Consider the following 23,915-nt stretch of genomic DNA (forward strand, 5'->3'; position numbering starts at 1 on the left):
CAGTATAAACAGATAGGGAACAGTATAAACAGATAGGAACAGTATAAACAGATGGGAACAGTATAAACAGATGGGAACAGTATAAACAGATAGGGAACAGTATAAACAGATGGGAACAGTATAAACAGATGGGGAACAGTATAAACAGATGGGAACAGTATAAACAGATGGGGAACAGTATAAACAGATGGGAACAGTATAAACAGATGGGGAACAGTATAAACAGATGGGAACAGTATAAACAGATGGGAACAGTATAAACAGATGGGAACAGTATAAACAGATGGGAACAGTATAAACAGATGGGGAACAGTATAAACAGATAGGGAACAGTATAAACAGATGGGAACAGTATAAACAGATAGGGAACAGTATAGACAGATGGGGAACAGTATAAACAGATGGGAACAGTATAAACAGATAGGGAACAGTATAAACAGATGGGGAACAGTATAAACAGATGGGAACAGTATAAACAGATGGGAACAGTATAAACAGATGGGAACAGTATAAACAGATGGGAACAGTATAAACAGATGGGAACAGTATAAACAGATAGGGAACAGTATAAACAGATGGGGAACAGTATAAACAGATGGGAACAGTATAAACAGATAGGAACAGTATAAACAGATGGGAACAGTATAAACAGATGGGGAACAGTATAAACAGATGGGAACAGTATAAACAGATGGGAACAGTATAAACAGATAGGGAACAGTATAAACAGATGTGAACGGTATAAACAGATGGGAACAGTATAGACAGATGGGAACAGTACAAACAGATGGGAACAGTATAAACAGATGGGGAACAGTATAAACAGATGGGAACAGTATAAACAGATGGGAACAGTATAAACAGATGGGGAACAGTATAGACAGATGGAGAACAGTATAAACAGATGGGAACAGTATAAACAGATGGGAACAGTATAAACAGATGGGAACAGTATAAACAGATGGGAACAGTATAAACAGATGGGAACAGTATAAACAGATGGGGAACAGTATAAACAGTATAAACAGATGGGAACAGTATAAACAGATGGGAACAGTATAAACAGATGGGAACAGTATAAACAGATAGGGAACAGTATAAACAGATGGGAACAGTATAAACAGATGGGGAACAGTATAAACAGATGGGAACAGTATAAACAGATGGGGAACAGTATAAACAGATGGGAACAGTATAAACAGATGGGGAACAGTATAAACAGATGGGAACAGTATAAACAGATGGGAACAGTATAAACAGATGGGAACAGTATAAACAGATGGGAACAGTATAAACAGATGGGGAACAGTATAAACAGATAGGGAACAGTATAAACAGATGGGAACAGTATAAACAGATAGGGAACAGTATAGACAGATGGGGAACAGTATAAACAGATGGGAACAGTATAAACAGATAGGGAACAGTATAAACAGATGGGGAACAGTATAAACAGATGGGAACAGTATAAACAGATGGGAACAGTATAAACAGATGGGAACAGTATAAACAGATGGGAACAGTATAAACAGATGGGAACAGTATAAACAGATAGGGAACAGTATAAACAGATGGGGAACAGTATAAACAGATGGGAACAGTATAAACAGATAGGAACAGTATAAACAGATGGGAACAGTATAAACAGATGGGGAACAGTATAAACAGATGGGAACAGTATAAACAGATGGGAACAGTATAAACAGATAGGGAACAGTATAAACAGATGTGAACGGTATAAACAGATGGGAACAGTATAGACAGATGGGAACAGTACAAACAGATGGGAACAGTATAAACAGATGGGGAACAGTATAAACAGATGGGAACAGTATAAACAGATGGGAACAGTATAAACAGATGGGGAACAGTATAGACAGATGGAGAACAGTATAAACAGATGGGAACAGTATAAACAGATGGGAACAGTATAAACAGATGGGAACAGTATAAACAGATGGGAACAGTATAAACAGATGGGAACAGTATAAACAGGTGGGGAACAGTATAAACAGATGGGAACAGTATAAACAGATAGGGAACAGTATAAACAGATGGGAACAGTATAAACAGATGGGAACAGTATAAACAGATGGGAACAGTATAAACAGATGGGGAACAGTATAAACAGATGGGAACAGTATAAACAGATAGGGAACAGTATAAACAGATGGGAACAGTATAAACAGATGGGAACAGTATAAACAGGTGGGAACAGTATAAACAGATGGGAACAGTATAAACAGATGGGGAACAGTATAAACAGATGGGGAACAGTATAAACAGATGGGAACAGTATAAACAGATGGGAACAGTATAAACAGGTGGGAACAGTATAAACAGATGGGAACAGTATAAACAGATGGGAACAGTATAAACAGATGGGAACAGTATAAACAGGTGGGAACAGTATAAACAGATGGGAACAGTATAAACAGATGGGGAACAGTATAAACAGATAGGAACAGTATAAACAGATAGGGAACAGTATAAACAGATGGGTGGAGAACAGAACTATACTAAAATAAAATATGTATATTTAGGGTGGAACATGTTATTATTGCACAAGAGTTTTAAAGTGGCTTTTTTAGGTTTAAAGTGACTTTGTTTAAGGTTATTTGAGTTATGTATACTGTTTTATATTTCTGTTTTTACAAATATTGCAGCTGTATAATGTTGTTGTTAAATATAATGTTTATGTAGCTGGTTTTTGAAACGAAAACATTTTAATTTAAACTCGGATTATTAAAGTATCTCTGATCTGCTCGGACTCGTATCCGAAAGTGAAAACGATTTCCCGGGCAGGCCCCAGCGAGGATCGAACTCGCGACCCCTGGTTTACAAGACCAGTGCTCTAACCACTGAGCTATGGAGCCTGTTCTCGTGCCACACCGAAAACACTGAGGTTTTAAAGGTTCAAATGCGTAATGATGCGTAGTAGAGATGAATGATAACACGGAATACGGAAGAGTAACCGGAGATACGGGACCCGGACGACTGACCTTAGTTAAGTGTTAGTCAGGCGAGGAGCCACAATTGGACACTAGAGTCTGCGGGACTGAACCAAAATGGCAGTTTTCCACGTAACATTGAGCGGGGTCGCTTTGTTCCTGCTCGGCCTGGCTTTGATGTCGTTTCTCGGGTACTGTTTGTACGTTAAACGCATTCATGTGAAATATGACCACGTACCTGGACCACCGAGAGACAGGTAAGGTAAAGGGCTTAAACGGCTCCGTGTTTAATTCTCACCCAGCTAAAACTACTCTTTGTGTGTTTTCACCTGCAGCATTTTGTGTTTTTTCTCTCCACAGTTTTCTCTTCGGACACACGCGGATTATTCTCGGGGTCATGAGAAAAGGCGGAAATCTGCACGACACCTTTCTGGAATGGTAAGGACCGGGTACAGGTACCACCCGTGGGTGACGCGTCCACAGCTCCACGGTTGTCTCTGTTGTAGGTTAACGCGACTTATTGTTATATATGTGTGTGTGTGTGTGTGTGTGTGTGTGTGTGTGTGTGTGTGTGTGTTGTTCCTCGTTATTAATGCATAGTTAAGTGTTAAGAGTTATGCATTAATAACGTGACTATTCATCTTTAAGTTACATGTAATAAAGGTGTTGTGCCGTATTCAGCTCCCCTGCCGTGAAACGCACCCCCTCGCATTACAGGTGATATTCTGGATCAGAAGGCTGTTGTTTCCACCTATAGGAGGAGTTCATATATATATACTGGTGTATATATATAAATATATATATACTGGTGTATATATATATTTATATATATACAGGTAACCCACAACGGTCAGAACACTGGTCACTTACAGACTTTTAAACTATTTTAAAGAGTTTAAAATCACAAACTTGGATAATAGTGAACACAAAACAACACATTTTTGTGTGTTCTGTGGAAATAAACTGCAGCCAGAATTACTAAATGAATGAAATGGATCTTTGGAGCAAGTTGAATGTGTTTGACTTAGCGTTTCCTAAATATAATCCCAACTTTTCTTGCAATTCAAAGGTTCAAAAGTGTGTTTTTAATGTGGTTACCTGTGTATGAGCTGCTCCTATAGGTGGAAACAACAGCCTTCTGATCCAGAACATCACCTTTAATGTGAGGGGGTGCATTTGACTGCAGGGGTGCTGAATACGAATATAATGCTTTGACCACATTGACACTGTCATTTGTTAAGATTCAGGTGCATTTGCATTGATTATTATTAGGGTTAGTGCTCTTTGCATGGTCCCATTCCCCAGTTGGAGAGTCCACAGATCACTACACACTGAAAAAAGGACTTTTTGGTCGTGTAAAATGTATTTAAATAATCTATAAGTAATGTATACACAGTAAATGACTAGAGGGAACTAGCATATCTTAAGTAAACATTTAAATATTTGCACATTTTATTCATGTTATAGTTTCACCGAATAGGAAGAGTCCATTCATTATTATTATAATTATTTATTATACAGTTTAAATGATTTAAAATCACTGCACATTAACTTTGAAATACTACTTATATGTCACTTTGATCATGGAGGAGTAGTTTGTGGTACGTTGAACCTTTCCTTCTCATATTTGTGATAAATGTGACGTATCTCAGGAACGGAAAGTCGGAGTCGGCACCGTAGGAAAGCCCTTACATGAAAACATATGTAACGGTTTAACATTTACAGTATACTATGGTCGTGACCGAAAGAACGAGGTCGTGGGTCCAAGCGTGTGAACTGGAACTGGAACTGTGGGCTGGAGTCTCCCTTAGAGAGAGGGGGAGAAGTTCAGCATCCGTGAGGAACTCGGAGTAGAGCCGCTGCTCCTTTGTGTTGAAAGGAGCCAGTTGAGGTGGTTCAGGATCATCTGGTAAGGATGAACCCTGGGCGCCTCCCTAGGGAGGTGTTCCAGGCACGTCCAGCTGGGAGGAGGCCTCGGGGAAGACCCAGGACCAGGTGCAGAGATTAGATCTCCACACTGGCCTGACCGGTTGAAGATGAGAGGAGTATACTTAACAGAGCTGTGAACCCGTTTCACAGCTCTGTTAGTTTACATGATGCTGAAGGCAGCCGCTCCTGTCACATATATAAATCCGGTTCCAAATTCCAGTGTAGTGTCTGAAATCATGTTTGATCATCCCCTATGTAGCGCACTATTTACACTATATAGGGGGATGGTGAGTGAGTGAACGGTTTCGAACAAAGCTTGTGTGTCTGTGGCGACACCCCCTCCCTAAATACAAACGTACCACGTTAGTCAGCAGCTATCGTTCTGCCCAGGTCTGCCAAGCCGGAGCTCGCCACTGACATTGAGCTGTGTTCGCTTTCAATCGGAAATCGCAACGAAAGGGAACGTTGAAGTGTGATTTCTTACTCAGGCTCACTCTTATGTGTCTGGGACGTGAGGTCCCCGAGGCTGGCCTCCGTTTGCATCTTACTGCAAAAGTGGCCTCTGGAAACAACTCTCTCTCTCAACTCTTACGGATTAGAACTTAAATCACAATGGATTTGGAAATAGGTCAGGTTCCTTATTGTCCCCAAGGGGATCATCGTTTTCACACAAGTCAGTTCTCTTTTCCATGGCAGCCTACATTATAATAAAGCACAACACATGCACATCATATACAGATAACACCCCCTCTCCCCACACATAACAGACAGACCTTCTTCCCACATATCCCCAGAACAACATATAGACACATAGACAGCACACACAGCGCTGTGATCGCTGAGGGGACACAACTTCTTCTAAAGTTAGCTTTCCTCCAGTCTAAGGGCGCACTCACATCCGTCCCGTGCCCCGTGCTTTAGGGTCCTTGTCCCCCCCTCCAGGCCCGTTTGTCCTCACACTACCTGGGCCTCGGAGAATGCTTCTTGCTGCCTATACGTCATCACGCCGTAACACGTCACACGCATTGATGACGTCATGGCGATGCGTGGCTTTGTTTCCAGATCTTTCCGTAGACCTCGGAGTTTTTGTGCGTCTTGTCGACTGTTTTTGAATCTTTTCATCGACCAAATCTGCAGTAAACACTCCACCTCCGCATCACACCAACGTGAACCTTTCACCGCCATTGTTTGAAATGTCCGCGCATGGTCCCTCCTTCTTTTTTCTACGTCCCAACAGGCGCACAGGAAATGACCTCAGAGCCGCCGTAGGCCTCGTGCTCGTGCTCGTACATGTGCAAATGGGCTACAAAAGCCCACCTGTCCCAAACGGGCTGTGACGGTTGCACTCATACTGGTCAAACGAACTAGACTTTACCCATGACAGATGTTTGGGCACGGTACGGATGGACAGTGTGAGTGCGCCCTAACACCCTTTATCTGCGGCTCGATGGGAGGAGAGTGAAGTGTGGGTTCAGGGGGTGATCCGGGCCGCTGAGTCTGACACGTACCAGGCGTATGATAGCCATGTCATTTGTGTCTGTGATGCTGGGGGTGGGGAGCATGATTATCTTAGCTGCTGTGTGTGAGATTTGGGTTTGTTTCTGCTGGTGACAGTGAGCAGGGTGAAGAAGGAGCAGGAGTAGGTGGGGGGCCACAGACAGTGATTTCAGTTTGGGTATGATGCAGAGTCTTTGCCGTGCACGTTTGTGTGTTGAGGACATGTTCGTTAAAGTGGAGTTTGTTACATATATATATATATATATATATATATATATAAGTAGGCTGTTATAAACATTCATCCATTGTACTTGCAAGAAGGGAGTTGTGTTGTAAAGTAAGTTAACCTCTAAAGGGCTTAACTCTTCGACAGCTGGACTCATCACACCCCCGCACAAGGATTTTATTTATGGACTTCTCCTCTGCTTTTAACACTGTACACATATTCACACTGCTGCACTTCCTTGTGGAGCTTCAGATCCACCCCACACTGATTTTATGGCTTACAAGTTTTCTACAGGACAGGCCACAACAAGTGCAGGTGAATGGTTTTAAATCCAGCAAACTGGTTTTAAATACCAAGGCTGTGTTTACTCCCCCGTTCTCTTCTCTGTCTACACCAACAACATCTCGTGCAGTGGCGAAGGAATGACTCTTTTAAAGTATGCAGACGACATGGCCTTAGTAGCCCATTTGACGGACACAAGAGCACCGTCTGACTCCCATCAGACAGTGAAAACCTCGGCCCTATCTTTAGGAAATATCTCTGGAAATCAACATTGAGAGAACAAAGGAGCTGCGCTGTCGGAGGAGGGGAACACTGAGCTCTCAGCAAATGTTTCCACCACCCAGCATCAACGGTCAGCCAGTCGAACAGGTTGAGGTTTTTAAATACCTGGGCACAGAGCTGGACACATCACTGTCCTTCTCACATCATGCTGACTCTGTGTAAGAGAAGGCCCAGCAGCGCCTCCGCCTGCTGAGGAAGCTCAGAGCTTTTAACGTCAGCGAGGACATTTTAACTGTGGTTACCTTTAATTTATTGAATCCGTACTCACTTTCAATATCTCAGCCTGCTACAACACCCTCACCCTCACCATCAAGCACAAAACAAAGCTTGCACGTACAGTTAATCAGGCCGGCAAAATAATTGGCTCTCCCTAAACCCCCCAACCACACCCGTACACCCGGTCAGTACCATCACACAGGACCCCACCCGCCCCCTCCACCAATCCTTTGACTTACTGCCATCAGGTCGACGTCACAAGGTCCCGTTGGCACGAAAAAACATCTATAAAAAATCTTTTATCACCACACTGAACAGTCACAAATAGGCAGGATATCTCACTCCACTCAGTCGCCCCTTTGCACTGCTTGTCTTTTGGCATAAATGTATTGTCATTGTTTGGGACTGTCTGTTTGGTCTGTATTTATGTATTTTGTGCCCTGTCAAAGATGAATTTCTGTCACTTTTGACAGACAATAAATGTTTTTCTTATTTATCTTATCTTTCCTTGTGGGGGTGCTGTTAAGTGCATGCTGCTGAATGACCTGAGGCAGGCGTTTAAGTTGAGACCTGTGGTTAAGACACGCCTGAGTCCATTGTGTTCATGTGGTCATATGTTGTTTAACATATCATTTACAGGGCGGAGACCTATGGACCAGTTTGCAGGATCAATTTTCTGCATTACATTCTACTCATCGTGACCTGCCCAGAGGCGACAAAGGTAAACTACACTTCACAATAGTTATGTAACCATCAGTTGCACAAGGATTGCACAATAAACAGTGTAAAAGTGCACATAGATCAGGGGTGCCCAATTTCAGTCCTGGAGGACCACCGTCCTGCATGTTTTAGGTTTCTCCCTGCATTAACACACCTGATTTTAACGATTTTGACACCTGTGACAAGCTTCAGCTGCTGAACGATCATCATAATCAGGTGTGTCAGAGCAGGGAGAAACCTAAAACATGCAGGACAGGGGCCCTCCTGGACCGGAACTGGGCACCCCTTACATAGATAGTACTGTTACTGATAGTCCTGGTACTGCCGAATGGTAGAAATCCTTGCAAAATAACAAATACAGTTCCAACTATTGTTATAGTTTTTTGTGGGTGAAATGGAAAGTAATGTGTCCTGATGATGTTTACATTAAAAACACCTTGTCTTTGAATGATGGCTCTGGTTCAGGAGGTCCTGATGTCTCCGAAGTATCCAAAAGACAGACTTTTCTACAGCAAGATCTTCAGTCTGTTCGGTGCAAGGTAATGAACCAACTTAGTTATGGCTTTCATAGTAAACACGTCTGAACGATACAGACAGTGAACCACGTTGCAATAACAAGAAAAACTAAAATTTGAATTTGTGATACTGTCAATCGTGATTCCTAAACTGACAACAACATAAACTACTTCCACTGGAGATCAACATTAAAGAACAAATTATTAATACTTGGCTTATTCTTAAATATTGTAATTTTTTTACTTTTCAGAATTCGATAGAATATCAGCTGTGGCTACACGCGCTGCACGTCTCAGCTCTGGGGACACTGGTATAAGTGTCTTTTAAAAATCAGTCATTAGATTATTATGTTTTTTATGTTTTTATGAATATTTTATTGTGTGATTCTTAATCCTTTTGTACCGTGTGTCTTGCTTTTACTTTTTCTATGGACCTTGAGTCTGAAATAAAGCCGATCTATCTATCTACCTATCTATACCACTGCAGCACTAGCATGTTTTCCTTTTGAAATATCCAACTCAATTCAACAAAAACCTTTATTTTGTGAAAAAAAACAGTGAGCAAAATTAGAGAACAGGACATCACTAGTTCCTCACACTGCTCTGGTTTGATCTTGGTCCGTTCTTCTTCAGTCTCTTCCACAGTTCAGTAACTGTAGTGGGTTTCTTAGAGCGCACTCACACTGTCCTTCTGGCCGGGGCCAAAACCGTTTTTTCAGCTAAAGCCTAGTACCTTTAAGCAGTGTGAGTGCACCCGTTCCGCGCACAACTGCGGCCAGCGGGCCGTCCACGGCCCGCTTGAAAGAGGTGGGCTTTAGCGGAGCCGTTTGCACATGTACGAGCACGAGCGTGTGCGAGCACGAGCACGAGCCCTACAGCAGAAGCGTTATGTCCGCCTGTTCGGACATAGTAAATAGAAGGAGGGACCATGCGCGGACATTTAACAACAACAACAATGGCAGTGAAAGGTTGACGTTGGTGTGATGCGGAGGTGGAGTGTTTACTGCAGATTTGGTCGGATGAAAAGATTCAAAAACAGTCGACAAGACGCACAAAAACTCCGAGGTCTGCGGAAAGATCTGGAAACAAAGCCACGCATCGCCATGACGTCATCAATGCGTGTGACGTGTTACGGCGTGATGACGTATAGGCAGCAAGAAGCATTCTCCGAGGCCCAGGTAGTGTGAGTACAAACGGGCCTGGAGGGGGCGACAAGTACCCTAAAGCCCGGGTCGCGGTACGGAAGGACAGTGTGAGTGCGCCCTTAGACATTACTTTGTCGCTAAGGATTTTCCAGAGATTCTCTATGGGGTTTAGATCTGGACTCTGGGCTGGCCATAGCTTTGTTTCAGTATTCTGAACTTTAAGGAGCTGATTAACCTGTTGTATTGTAAAATTGCAGCTGATTTGGAGACAAAGTGTAGTTGAGGGTATTGCATGTTGCTGAAGGAGGTTCACATCAGCATTTGCATTCACTCTGCCATGTAGCTGTAGAAGAGACCCAACTCCTGCTGCAGAAAACATCCCCAAACCATGACAGGATGTTGCTAAAGTTCAATTTATTTGGGTCTGATGGGAAACGTCATGTTCTGCGTTGGACTGGGAACGACTGAACCCAAAGTGTGTAAAGAAGAATTTGGAGGAGGACGTGTCAGAGTCCAGATCTAAACCTCATAGAGAATCTCTGGGAAATCCTCGGCAACAAAGTAATGTCTAAGAAACCCACGACAGTCACTGAACTGTGGAAAAAGTAGAAAACAGTAAAAAAAACAAAAACAACAACAACAGTATTTTAGAATAAATTAAGAATTAATAATATATTCTCTAATTTTCATCTCCAGTGTATGTTTTAGTATTTTCAGTCAGCGTTTGAGTCCCACTCAAGTCCAACGCTTTTTTGGTTCACTTCAGTGTTTGATGCCAAATCATTATTTTGCGTCTGTTCCGCGTCTCCTCCCAAGGTTCCTGGGTAATGGCCTACTTACAGAATCAGATCATGGGCTGTGGTACAAACAGCGCCGGATCATGGACCCTGCATTCAGCAGCTTGTGAGTTATTTAATAATCACAAAGATAACATGAAGTATCGGCTTAACCTTTATGTTATATCGAGTGTTTGCAGTCATTGTCGGTCGTGTTAAGATCGTTGGTCCGTGTTGCTCTGTTTCTACTGGACAGCGTTGCCTAACTAGTGAATTCCTGCTTGTGCGCTGTCTAAAATGACCATCATTTGCAGGTATTTGAGAGGTCTAATGGGCACCTTCAATGAGAGGGCGGAGAAATTGATGACTGCACTTACAGATGTTGCTGATAAAACATCAGAGATCACCATGCTCAACCTAATGAACTCTGTCACCCTGGATATTATTGCTAAGGTACTGTGCCATAGTCTATTAACAGCTTCCACTGGTCCTAAAGCTTTTTCTTGCATGTCACAAAAGCACCAGATAGGTTCCTGACGTTGTAACCCCCCTTACGTCCTTGATAACTCTCAGGTTGCTTTTGGTGTGGAGTTAGACCTGCTGAAGGACACTTCACTGTTCCCTAAAGCCATCGAGACGTGTCTGAAAGGGATGATCTACCTCGTCAGAGACTCTTTTTTTAAGGTAGGACTTCGCTGCCAGTGTGTGTGGTGTTTGTGTGGTGTCCGTTCTATAAACCGTGTGAGATCCTAATATCATGCATTTCCAGTTCAATCCAAAGAACCGGCCGTTCATTAAGCAGGTGAGGGAAGCTTGCCTCCTGCTGCGCAAAACCGGAGCTCAGTGGATTAATGACAGGAAGACTGCCATGCAAAACGGCGACGACGTCCCCAAGGACATCCTCACACAGATCATCAAAACAGCTGGCAAAGGTTATGATCCCTCAAGTTCAGACTCCTTTTGATCAGATAAGAAGAAAGTTCACGCATCCCTCTGTTTTAATAGGGTCGGTGTAGTGGCAGACAATGGCTTCTAGGGTCTAGATAAAAACACAGTATCTATTTAAACCGTAGGGCTGTCAAATGATCTGAAAACATTTCAGGTGAGAGGTGGACAGGTTTGATCAGCGCTGCCTAGTTTGACAGTGTGAACTGGGTTTTGTGAGCCTGGTAAGTTGCGCCTGACGTAGAGTACCAGTCCGGTTCGTCTTAAACCTGCCCCGTATGAGACAAACAGCTGTGATTGACCGGTCTGTCTGAATGTGAGAAGGGCTGGCCGAACTCTGGAGAGAGTTCACACTGTCACCTGTGGAGTTGAGCTGGCTGTGAAATTCCTTAAGATTGTGAAAGTCTCCATTGTAGAAGAATATTAAATCATCAATACATCTGACATACCTGATGATTTTGTCTCAGTGAGGGTTGGACGTCCCCAGGACAAACCGTTCTTCCTGCAGCCCCAGTGGAGGCAGGCATGATTAGGAGCAAACCTGTCATCCATGGCTGTGCCACATTTCTGCCTAAACACTTTGTCCTGGATGACAAACACATCATTGTTCAGGGTCCACTCTATTAGCATCTAAAGTCATTCATTGGTGGATTGTCATCAGTTCTGGATCTAAAGAAGTGCGTCACTGCTTTAAGACCTCCGTTGTGTTTATGTTGCTGTATAAGGATGTAACCTCCGAGGTCCAGGGTTTTAATCTCAACTATCTCAGTAAGGACAAGTGTGGTGTCTTGTATGTTGGATGGCATAGCTGAAACATGGTTTGATTAAATGGTCGCTGTATTGAGAGGCAGGTTCAGAGATCGGCACCATCAGTTTTACCTTTTTAAGAACGTAAGAGAGTTTTCCTCCAGTCTGTCTGACTCCTCTGGCAGAGCACTGGCTAGTGGGTCATGTTGCTTCATCACTCGGCCAAACAAGGTTTATGACATTTGCTTCCTTTATGTTTATTTAACTCATGACCAAAAGAACGAGGTCGCGGGTACAAGCGGAGGGGGGCTGGAGTCTCCCTTAGAGAGAGGGGGAGAAGTTCAGCATCCGTGAGGAACTTGGAGTAGAGCCGCTGCTCCTTTGCGTTGAAAGGAGCCAGTTGAGGTGGTTCAGGATCATCTGGTAAGGATGAACCCTGGGCGCCTCCCTAGGGAGGTGTTCCAGGCACGTCCAGCTGGGAGGAGGCCTCGGGGAAGACCCAGGACCAGGTGGAGAGATTAGATCTCCACACTGGCCTGGGAACGCCTCAGGATCCCCCAGTTAGAGCGGGTTAATGTGGCCCGGGAAAGGGAAGTTTGGGGTCCCCTGCTGGAGCTGCTGCCCCTGAGACCTGATCCAGGATCAGAGGCTGAGGATGAGATGTTTACTTAGCTAATGTGGATGATTGTACACATGTTCAGTGACGTATGGGGTTAAGGAGCACGTGTTATGTTTTGTGATTCATGGATCGAATGTAACGTGTCATTGACAGCCCTACAAATAATAATAGAAATATATATATATAAATATATATATCAACAAGCATCATCGTCATTATTAACATCCCATATAAGTAGATCTGCAGAACAGCTGTGCAAGATTAAGGAACTGCTGTACACAGTCTGATTCAGTAGATTAGTAAGCATAAGCAGATAAGACAGGCGAGTTTAAATGAGTTCAACTATTATTTCTTCTTACAAATGAAATGATAAGATGATTAAAATATAAGTACAATCATATTCTCTTATTATTGCAGAGGAAAACAGGACTGAGGAAGATGAGGAGGTGATGTTGGACAATTTTGTGACGTTTTTCATCGCGGGTGAGTATGTGTTGTTGCTGCTTTGATGCGTGACGTGCTGTAGAAAAGGCTTAAAGCTGTAAGGCTAACACTGTTAAAGGGACACTTCACCCAAAACGTCAATGAAACCTTTTTCCTCTGAACCCAGAACGAGAACTTTCCACCAGTCTAGGTTTAGTATTACTTTTCAAGAATAATGACATGTTATTTACAATAATCCATACATTTTTCTTTAAACATGTATCTGTGTATTATTATTATTATCACCACTATTTACGTCCTACACTTTCCTTTAAGCCACGCCTTTCAGCGTAGATATAAAGAATACACTGTAATGTGTCTTGTGTGTTGCTGATCCATGTTTAAAGGTCATTTTCTAACATTTTAGGGCAAGAAACAACCGCCAATCAACTGGCTTTCTGTGTCATGGAGCTCGGAAGACATCCTGACATATTGGAGAAGTAAGAAACAATGATTCAACGCAAAACTGTTACGTCATGTCGCGCATGAATGACGGTTCCTTCGGTCGTGCTTTTATTTCTCAGAGTGAAGAAAGAGGTGGATGATGTCATCGGCGTCAAACAGGACATCAGTTATGAAGATCTGGGGAAACTGGTTTACCTCTCGCAGGTACATGTCGTAAAGTTCGGAGTGAAGCATGTTGTGGATGCATTGTGCAACTTACTCACATATTCATTCACTGACTCTCGAGTTAGTCTTAACAGGAAGCCGTCTCGTTTTCAATATGGGAAATGGCTCCATCTGCAGCTGACACGCTAAACCGCAATCTGCCTCTTTTGGAATTCTGCTTATATAATTCATCTTATCTTATGTTCAGCCTCTTAGCCGGGGTCGGGTCGCGGGGCAAGCAACTTTAGCAGGGGACCCCAAACTTCCCTTTCCCGGGCCACATTAACCAGCTCTAACTGGGGGATCCTGAGGCGTTCCCAGGCCAGTGTGGAGATCTAATCTCTCCACCTGGTCCTGGGTCTTCCCCGAGGCCTCCTCCCAGCTGGACGTGCCTGGAACACCTCCCTAGGGAGGCGCCCAGGGTTCATCCTTACCAGATGATCCTGAACCACCTCAACTGGCTCCTTTCAACACAAAGGAGCAGCGGCTCTACTCCGAGTTCCTCACGGATGCTGAACTTCTCCCCCTCTCTCTAAGGGAGACAATTGTTTTTATTTTTTAAGCAAGTGACCCACACTGTGCTCCTGGCATTGTAACCTGTCCCCAGGTGCTGAAGGAGACTCTGAGGCTTTACTCCACAGCTCCAGGCACCTCTCGTGACGTACTGGAAGACATCGTCATCGATGGTATCCACATACCCGGTGGAGTCACATGCTTTGTGAGTACTTCTAAAGCAGGAAGTGTGTGTCTGAAGTGTTTTTATTATTTTTATTTTATTTGAATGTCACAATCAATTAACGGCATAAATGATATTCAAGAGAATACAAGTAACAGAGAGAGCGGTCAGTAAGAAAATAAGGTACATACGTAGATATTCATAGGTCGCACTCACACTGTCCATACGTACCGTGCCCAAACAGGTTTTACTGGTAAGCCTGGTTCATTTGACCAGTGTGAGTGAAACCTAGGAGCGGCACGCTTGCCGTCCACGGCCCGTTTGGGAGAGGTGGGCTTTAGTAAAGCACGTTTGCACGTGTACGAGCACGAGCGTGCGCACGTGTACGAGCACGAGGAATACGGCGGTTCTGAGGTCATTTCCTGTGCGCCTGTTGGGACGTAGAAAAAAGAAGGAGGGACCATGCGGGGATCATCATCTCATTTAAAAATACATCAAAAATAGGAATTGATTTTAAGAATCCTCATTTGTGTTTAAAGTATTTAATCTGATATCCAAATGTTCTATTCATTATTCGTAAATTCAGTTCAGCTCCTATGCCACCGGACGGATGGAGAGATTCTTCAAGGACCCGCTGACATTCGATCCGGACAGATTTCACCCAGATGCTCCCAAGTAAGCAGCTTATCATCTTCACGCATCAAAACATTGTATCGTGTTAGACCAGGGGTGGGCAATTCCGGTCCTGGAGAGCCCCTGTCCTGCATGTTTTAGGTTTCTCCCCACCCTCACACACCTGAGTCTGACACACCTGAGTCTAACACACCTGAGTCTGACACACCTGAGTCTAACACACCTGAGTCTAACACACCTGAGTCTGACACACCTGAGTCTAACACACCTGAGTCTAACACACCTGAGTCTAACACACCTGAGTCTGATACACCTGAGTCTAACACACCTGAGTCTGACACACCTGAGTCTGACACACCTGAGTCTAACACACCTGAGTCTAACACACCTGAGTCTGACACACCTGAGTCTATCACACCTGAGTCTAACACACCTGAGTCTGACACACCTGAGTCTATCACACCTGAGTCTAACACACCTGAGTCTGACACATCTGAGTCTAACACACCTGAGTCTAACACACCTGAGTCTAACACACCTGAGTCTGACACACCTGAGTCTAACACACCTGAGTCTGACACACCTGAGCCTGACACATCTGAGTCTGACACACCTGAGTCTGACACACCTGAGTCTAACACACACCTGAGTCTAACACACACGAGTCTAACACACCTGAGTCTAACACATCTGAGTCTGACACACCTGAGTCTAACACACCTGAGTCTGACACACCTGAGTCTAACACACCTGAGTCTGACACACCTGAGTCTGACACACCTGAGTCTGACACACCTGAGTCTAACACACCTGAGTCTGACACACCTGAGTCTGACACACCTGAGTCTAACACACCTGAGTCTGACACACCTGAGTCTAACACACCTGAGTCTGACACACCTGAGTCTGACACACCTGAGTCTAACACACCTGAGTCTGACACACCTGAGTCTAACACACCTGAGTCTAACACACCTGAGTCTGACACACCTGAGTCTAACACACCTGAGTCTGACACACCTGAGTCTGACACACCTGAGTCTGACACATCTGAGTCTAACACACCTGAGTCTTAACACACCTGAGTCTGACACACCTGAGTCTGACACACCTGAGTCTGACACACCTGAGTCTGACACACCTGAGTCTAACACACCTGAGTCTGACACACCTGAGTCTGACACACCTGAGTCTGACACACCTGAGTCTAACACACCTGAGTCTGACACACCTGAGTCTAACACACCTGAGTCTGACACACCTGAGTCTGACACATCTGAGTCTGACACACCTGAGTCTAACACACCTGAGTCTAACACACCTGAGTCTAACACATCTGAGTCTAACAATAATCGAACTGTGACGAGCATCAGCTGCTTGGTAACGGGCAAATCATTAGACTCAGGTGTGTCAGAGCAGAGAGAGACCTTAAACATGCAGGACAGTGGCCCTCCAGGGCTGAGATTGCCCACCCCTGTGTTCGAACACCGATCGTGACCCAGGTGAGAGCAGTAAAAAGGTGCACATTAAGTGAGGCTGTCTCCTCTCTTTCTACCAAGGCCGTATTACTGCTACTACCCCTTTGCCCTCGGCCCACGCTCGTGCCTGGGGAAGAACTTTGCTCAGGTGGGTGGTCACAAGCACAAACACCAACAATCAACACACGCACACCCAACATAATAAGAATATAACTCATTGAGGGGTGGGGGCGTGATTGCAGATGGAGGCTAAAGTGGTGATGGCCAAGCTGCTCCAGAGGTTCGACTTCGCCCTGGTGCCGGGACAGACCTTTGACATCGTGGACACTGGCACACTCAGGCCCAAGAGCGGAGTGGTGTGCTCCATCAAACACAGGAATGACAGCAAATAAAGGGTCATACAGTACCGTGGTAGGGTACTGACACTTACATTGTAAGTGTTGGGTAGTTAAATAGTTAAGTTGCGGGCTATATTATATGGTTTTTATGAAAATAGTATCAGCTAGGCTTGTTTTAATGGCATAAGCAGTATATCCACTAGAGCTGTGATCATGAGTGTTGGTACAGAACAATGATGAAGATAAGGGGAAACAAATGAACCCCTTTTTGAGTAGATGTGAGTGTCGTTAGTACGTTAATGTCCTCTTCCACACACACTAAGCTTCCAGATGCTCCACAGCTGTGTTTAAAAGCTTAAATAAAGCAATAAATATGTAATTGTAATAGAAAGGGTGGCAGTAAGACCTACTTCTATAATGAAATACCGCAGCCCAATCTTCTCTCGTCGTTCTTTCTTTTATTAATCATGTTAATGCAGAGGCCTGATTAGGGGTACACGTATGTTTAAGTCATGTAACATCTCCACTGGTACCGACTTTAGTGGTGATGTGCGTGTTCTGTCTGGTGAAGGGGAACAAAACGTTGTGTCAAGATGTTTAAATAGCATAAAGTGAACCAAACATGTGTAACTGCTGACAGTAGATCCATAAAACACGGGATGTGATGTTGAGACCGTCCATTGTGCCGATGGATGGTGTGCACTCACATGAGATGTGCCGTGATGTTAAGAGTGGCGTCGGAGATCTGTTCCTAAGGGTCGGGTTAGATGTGAAATTTCGGGACACATCCTCAGCAGTGTTCCTTTGAATCGACGGGTGTTTCGGCCTTTAAACACTATACGACCTCATCAAAGGTGGCCAGCTACAGGGTGATCAAACCTTAGCTTGTGTCCCATGCCCAATCATTAGGAGTAGCCTAGCTGTAAAATGGCTAATATCCCAAGGGACTATGCAAGGCAGGGGCGTCCTCTTCCCTGAGCTGAGTCTACAGCTGACCGCATACCTCGTGGGCCCTCCTCAGGTTGGAGGGTTGGGATTCGGGCTCTCAGGTCACGTTCTTAGGGCCCAGCAAGGGTCCTTCGTTTAATGGGGGGGACCCTTGCTGGGCCCTACACGGTGGCAGTAAGACCTACTTCTATAATGAAATACCGCAGCCTAATCTTCTCTCGTCGTTCTTTCTTTTCTTAATCATGTTAATGCAGAGGCCTGATTAGAGGTACACGTGTGTTTAAGTCATGCAACATCTCCACTGGTACCGACTTTAGTGGTGATGTGCGTGTTCTGTCTGGTGAAGGGGAACAAAAAGTCGTGTCAAGATGTTTAAATAGCATAAAGTGAACCAAACATGTGTAACTGACGACAGTAGATCCATAAAAGACGGGACGTGGTGTTGAGACCGTCCATTGTGCCGATAGATGGTGTGCACTCACATGAGATGTGCCGTGATGTTAAGAGTGGCGTGGGAGATCTGTTCCTAAGGGTCGGGTTAGATGTCAAATTTCGGGACACATCCTCAGCAGTGTTCCTTTGAATCGACGGGTGTTTCGGCCTTTAAACACTATACGACCTCATCAAAGGTGGCCAGCTACAGGGTGATCAAGCCTTAGCTTGTGTCCCATGCCCAATCATTAGGAGTAGCCTAGCTGTAAAATGGCTAATATCCCAAGGGACTATGCAAGGCAGGGGCGTCCTCTTCCCTGAGCTGAGCCTACAGCTGACCGCATACCTCGTGGGCCCTCCTCAGGTTGGAGGGTTGGGATTCGGGCTCTCAGGTCACGTTCTTAGGGCCCAGCAAGGCTCCTTCGTTTAATGGGGGGGACCCTTGCTGGGCCCTAAACGGTGGCAGTAAGAGCTACTTCTATAATGAAATACCGCAGCCTAATCTTCTCTCGTCGTTCTTTCTTTTCTTAATCATGTTAATGCAGAGGCCTGATTAGAGGTACACGTGTGTTTAAGTCATGCAACATCTCCACTGGTACCGACTTTAGTGGTGATGTGCGTGTTCTGTCTGGTGAAGGGGAACAAAAAGTTGTGTCAAGATGTTTAAATAGCATAAAGTGAACCAAACATGTGTAACTGACGACAGTAAAATATAAATAAAAACATTTTGACACAAACAAATATAGTAAGTTTAATCTTTTAACACTTTTATACAGAATCAGCTTTGTTGGGCACATGTGTGTCATGTGCTACAAATAGAAGGAGTTTGATGCTTTTCTTTGTTTTGCAGTTGAATAAACTGATGATGAACTGGTTGCATGCTCATGCTGTTGTGCAGTGATTTAACGCAGCCCTGCTCATTACCCTGCTGTGTCTGTGGCTGTTACTAACAGTGTACACAGGGCGGCGCTGTGGCCCTGCAAAGGAATCTCCAAAGCACCTGTTTACAATTTCTAAAGGATTAACACTCAAAACTTAACTCATCTGAGTTTTATTTCAGCCTTTGAGCCCAGTTATTGGACCGTTTTATCATAAAACTCAGCCTTTTTTTGCTAAAAAAAAATAAACAAATGCAAATAATTAACTGGCTTTACTGATAAAAGTCAAACATTCAAGTTTGGGAATATTAGAAGATAACTATATATTACACAAAACACTTAAATAAATGTGTTTTAATGTACAATACTTTAAAAATAGGCGTTCAAAGCCACAGTGTAGTGCAGTGGTTATCAAACTTTGTACCTGACGTACCACCTCAGGAAATATCCGGCCCTCTCAAGTCCCACCACTGAGACCAGTGTTGAAATACACTTTTCTGCGACGGACCTAAGAATAAGAATGACTTTTATTAATCCTGCCGGGGGAAATTACATTTACATTATTTATGTTACACACACACACACAGGCCTGAAATACACACACATGCACACACAGGACCTATATACATGCAACTAATGGAGAGATGTCAGAACGAGGGGGCTGCCAGTGGACCGGCGCCCTGAGCAGTTAGGGGTTCGGTGCCTTGCTCAACAGCACCTCAAGATGAACTGGCACCTCTCCAGCCACCAGTCCACGCTCCATTCATGGTCCACACAGGGACTCAAACTGGCAACACTGCCGTTCCCAGCCGCGTCACCTATGGACTGAGCTACTGCCGCCCCCCCACATGCAGGTTTATTCCCAATCAGAAGGTTATTTATTGCTGACTGTCTTCAGCCACAGGAACATCAGAACTGACTGTTTTCAAACCACTCACTCGCCTTACTTGCTTACTGTGACACAGTTCACACACAACATCACGGTTTAGCTGGTCACTCGTGAGCCTGGCTACGTAACAGGCTGATGCAGGAAATGCTAAACTTCTTTTAAATTACATTTCACAGATCTTAAAAGTCTATCTATTTTCTTAGTACTATAGAATAGAATAGAATAGACTTTATTGATCCCACAGCAGGGAAATTCACGTGAGCAGTAGCTTACAACACAGACACAGACAACACAGACCCTTAGTTTACATAAGGTAAACAAAGATAATTAAAAATAAAATAGAAGATAAAAATAAAAAATAAGAATAGAAAATATACTATATACAATATACAACAATTTACACTATGTGTCATAAATATGAAGTGGAAAAACTACGATGGAAATACTAAGTACAGATGTTACAAATATGCATTACAAAAGTGACTTGTGATGTGTATATTCATTTGGCAATAAATGTTTCCTTTGTTTTTTATTTAGGAGATTCCTTCAAGTACCCCCCCCCCCCCCCCCCCCCCACACACACACACACACACACACACACACAGAGAGAGTTTGAGTACCAGCAGTGGTGCAGGTGCCACAGTTTGAGAACCAGTGGTGTAGTGCATTGTTATTTATTTATTCTACCCTCCTTTTTATTAAATTTGACCCCATTTAATGTGTCACATCTCTAAATGCATGGTTGACGTCATTTGTTTTGCTTTATATTTAATGACTTTTCCTCTTCTTATGGGGACAAATATCATAAACTTACAAATATACTTACTCACTAAACACAAAACAAATATCCCAGGATCCGATTTTAGGTCAATCGGAAAGATATTTTATTTTTCCGTGTATTTTCAAAGTCAGGTTATAGACCTAAACACATGCTTGGTCCTTATTTACTTCCTGTCAGCTGATGTCATTCACATCCACTGCACCAGGACTCAAACGTGGTCACGTGTAGATGGGACTATAGGTGTTCAGGGTGTATGAGAAGATGTTTGGGGTGCTGTGTAACAGGTCATCACCAAATACACACAGTATTGTACCTGTACCACAGTACCTGACTTTAAAAAAACTTGAGTAAAAACTTTTTTTCTTGATGTTTAAGTTGGTAAATAAATAGGTTAAGCTGTGTTACTCAAGTTTGAGGGTAACAGGTGGTTTAAACCTCCTGTCACCCTCAAATCTGACCAACACCGCAGAAAACCTACAAAATACCATAATAACGTGACTGAGGAAATGCACGAAAAAGAAACATTTACTGAACTAAAATTGGACCAAGGGATACTTGTTTGTCTGTTTTAAAGTAAGCATATCATTTGTAAGTACTTTTTTGTTTTATTTATAATATTTGTTGTGAGTCATTCCCATTCCCAAGCACAGCAGCAGGTGTTAGATACAGGGTTCATTTGACTCAATATTCTAATCTAAATATCTGAATTGTAAAATAGATCATAGTTATAGCAAGCTTATTGTTACTCTGACCCTTTCCCATCTTTGTATTAAAGCTGTTGCACAATCATTTCCCTGGGGATGAATAAAGCTTAATGAATGTTGCATCTTGCATCTTGAATCTCAGATGCATTTGCCGGAGTGTCCCTGTGGCTTTAAGAGGGCCGTGCCTGCGTCTACCTGCTGCCCACTCCTCTCCTCCGTCTTGATTGGCCGTCTTGGGTGAAATCCTCTTGAATGATTTCAAACCCGAGTGTTTGGACGAGAAGGAGGAGGAGGGGTTGCTCCTAAATCCGAGCAGGCTGAGCGGAGAGGCTGCACCGACACAGCGCCTCAGCAGAGACGCTTAATCCGAGGAGCGCTGTCGACGGCGAAACGCGTCCGAAACGAGCCCCGCCGGTGAAAACAAGTGCGCTTTTTAAAAACGTGTTTACGCGCATTGGAGCTCAAATTAGCCCGACACCGGTTGGATCTACATCTGCTGGGCTCGCCGTGTGCATGGAGCGATGTCCGGAGGAGACGGCGCACATTGCGATGGGACGCGCCGCGTTTTGCTGACGGGACCTGATCGGAAATCACTGGTAATCGATTTCAAATCATGTGTTTCCGTTATTGACGGGGTGTGAGGAGGCTACCAGCAGTTGTTTAACAGAAAAAACAACAATCAACAATCCTGTACAGGATTAGTGAGGGCATTCGGTTCCTGCACGGGTTGCCATAGCATCACATTAATATTTCCCTTTTCCTCGTTAAAGGCCTGTTGAAGAGGCGCGAATAACCATACTTTTCTATTTGTTTGGACAATGTATTCGCATTTTAACTCCATTCCGCAACTGAGGCTTGGTTAGATTAGTTTGGACAGTTCGTTTTAAAGCCACCGATCACCCCCAGCACTGATCCCCGCAGCCCCAGACAGTCATGGCTAAAAACCCGTCCGAGGGACCGAAGGATGAGCTGAGCCAGCTGACGGACGAGGAGATCCTGCGGTGCAGCAAAGAGGAGCTGGTCCGGAGGTTAAAGAGGGTCGACGGCGAGAAAATGAACTTGATGATCGAGCATGGCAACATGATGAAGGACATCAACCGGCGGCTGCAGGTGCACCTGCATGAGATCCGGAGCCTGAAGGAGATCAACCAGAAGCTGCAGGACGACAACCATGAGCTCCGGGAGCTCTGCTGCTTCCTGGACGACGACCGACAGAAGGGCAAGAAGCTGTCCCGGGAGTGGCAGCGCTTCGGCCGCTTCACTGCCAGTGCCATGTGGAAGGAGGTGGGCACCTACATGATGAAGCTGAAGCAGCTGGAGGCCAACCAGGACACCGTGCTGAGGGAGAACTCTGAGCTCAAAGAGATCATCCTCATGCTGGATGAGGAGAGGAACGGAGCGGGGTCCAGGAGCTCCATAGACAGTCAGTCCAGTCTGACCAACCTGAACGGGGGCACCGGCACCGTCAGGGATGTTGGGGACGGGAGTAGCACGTCCAGCACAGGTAGCGCTGGGAGCCCAGACCACCACAATCACAACCACATTCACAAGCCCGCCTCAGAGAACAGTAAGGTAGTCACCACCACGAGGAGGTCCATGGATGACCTGTCGGCACCGCACCATCACAGGAGCATCCCCAATGGACTCAATGGTGAGTATGGGCTACACACTTCCTCCGCCTGTGGAAACACACCTGTCTGTCATAATGTGCAGGCAGCCTGAACACAGATGAGTCCATCTAATCAGGCCCTGCAGTAAACATGAGTGAACTGGCCCGTGATGAGATTTTATTGTTGCCAAAACTCCAAAAATAACCAAACAACACCCCTAAAAGATCTCCAGATTAGGGACAACAGTTGTTGCCCTTTTGACATTATTATAATATAATTATAATGCAGATTTATGGTACTTTTATGTGGTTTAGCTCCCAAAACACCGCCGGCCTGTCACATCTGCATTCCTCTGGTTTCACGCCTCAGATAATACACTCAGGATGTGCTGCGTGTGATTGCACTGACAACATATGCTGATCAAATTTGCTGTGAGGGATTAACACAGGGGTCTTGGCTTAGCCCTCCCTGTAAAGTCTTGATTGGGGTGATTACGACACACACACACACACACACACACACACACACACACACACACACACACACACACACACATACACACACACATACATATATATGCGCACAGAGTATATGTAAGTGTCTTTT

General features: G+C 44.4%; 2 protein-coding genes across 5 annotated transcripts in view; both read left to right on the forward strand.

Moving 5' to 3' along the window:
* The first annotated feature begins 2,954 nt into the window (after positions 1-2,954).
* On the forward strand, positions 2,955-19,164 carry LOC310961593 (cholesterol 24-hydroxylase-like). The gene is made up of 15 exons (XM_083933721.1): positions 2,955-3,208; positions 3,312-3,389; positions 8,023-8,104; positions 8,569-8,642; positions 10,580-10,666; positions 10,854-10,992; positions 11,113-11,223; positions 11,309-11,471; positions 13,268-13,333; positions 13,701-13,773; positions 13,858-13,942; positions 14,550-14,660; positions 15,205-15,293; positions 16,811-16,877; positions 16,972-19,164. The coding sequence occupies exons 1-15, from the start codon at positions 3,069-3,071 to the stop codon at positions 17,119-17,121; spliced, it is 1,515 nt and encodes a 504-aa protein (XP_083789847.1). The 5' UTR covers positions 2,955-3,068; the 3' UTR covers positions 17,122-19,164.
* A 2,862-nt stretch (positions 19,165-22,026) lies between these two features.
* ccdc85cb (coiled-coil domain containing 85C, b) overlaps positions 22,027-23,915 on the forward strand; it is a 51,365-nt gene continuing 49,476 nt past the window's right edge. For all 4 annotated transcript variants that reach the window (XM_083933723.1, XM_083933724.1, XM_083933725.1 and 1 more), the window contains exon 1: positions 22,027-23,350. In XM_083933723.1, the coding sequence (XP_083789849.1) occupies positions 22,633-23,350 (718 nt within the window). In that variant the 5' untranslated portion in view covers positions 22,027-22,632. The remainder of the gene's footprint in view (positions 23,351-23,915) is intronic.

Source organism: Echiichthys vipera (genome assembly GCF_963691815.1).
Source record: "Echiichthys vipera genome assembly, chromosome: 19".
NCBI classification, from domain to species: Eukaryota; Metazoa; Chordata; class Actinopteri; order Perciformes; family Trachinidae; genus Echiichthys; species Echiichthys vipera.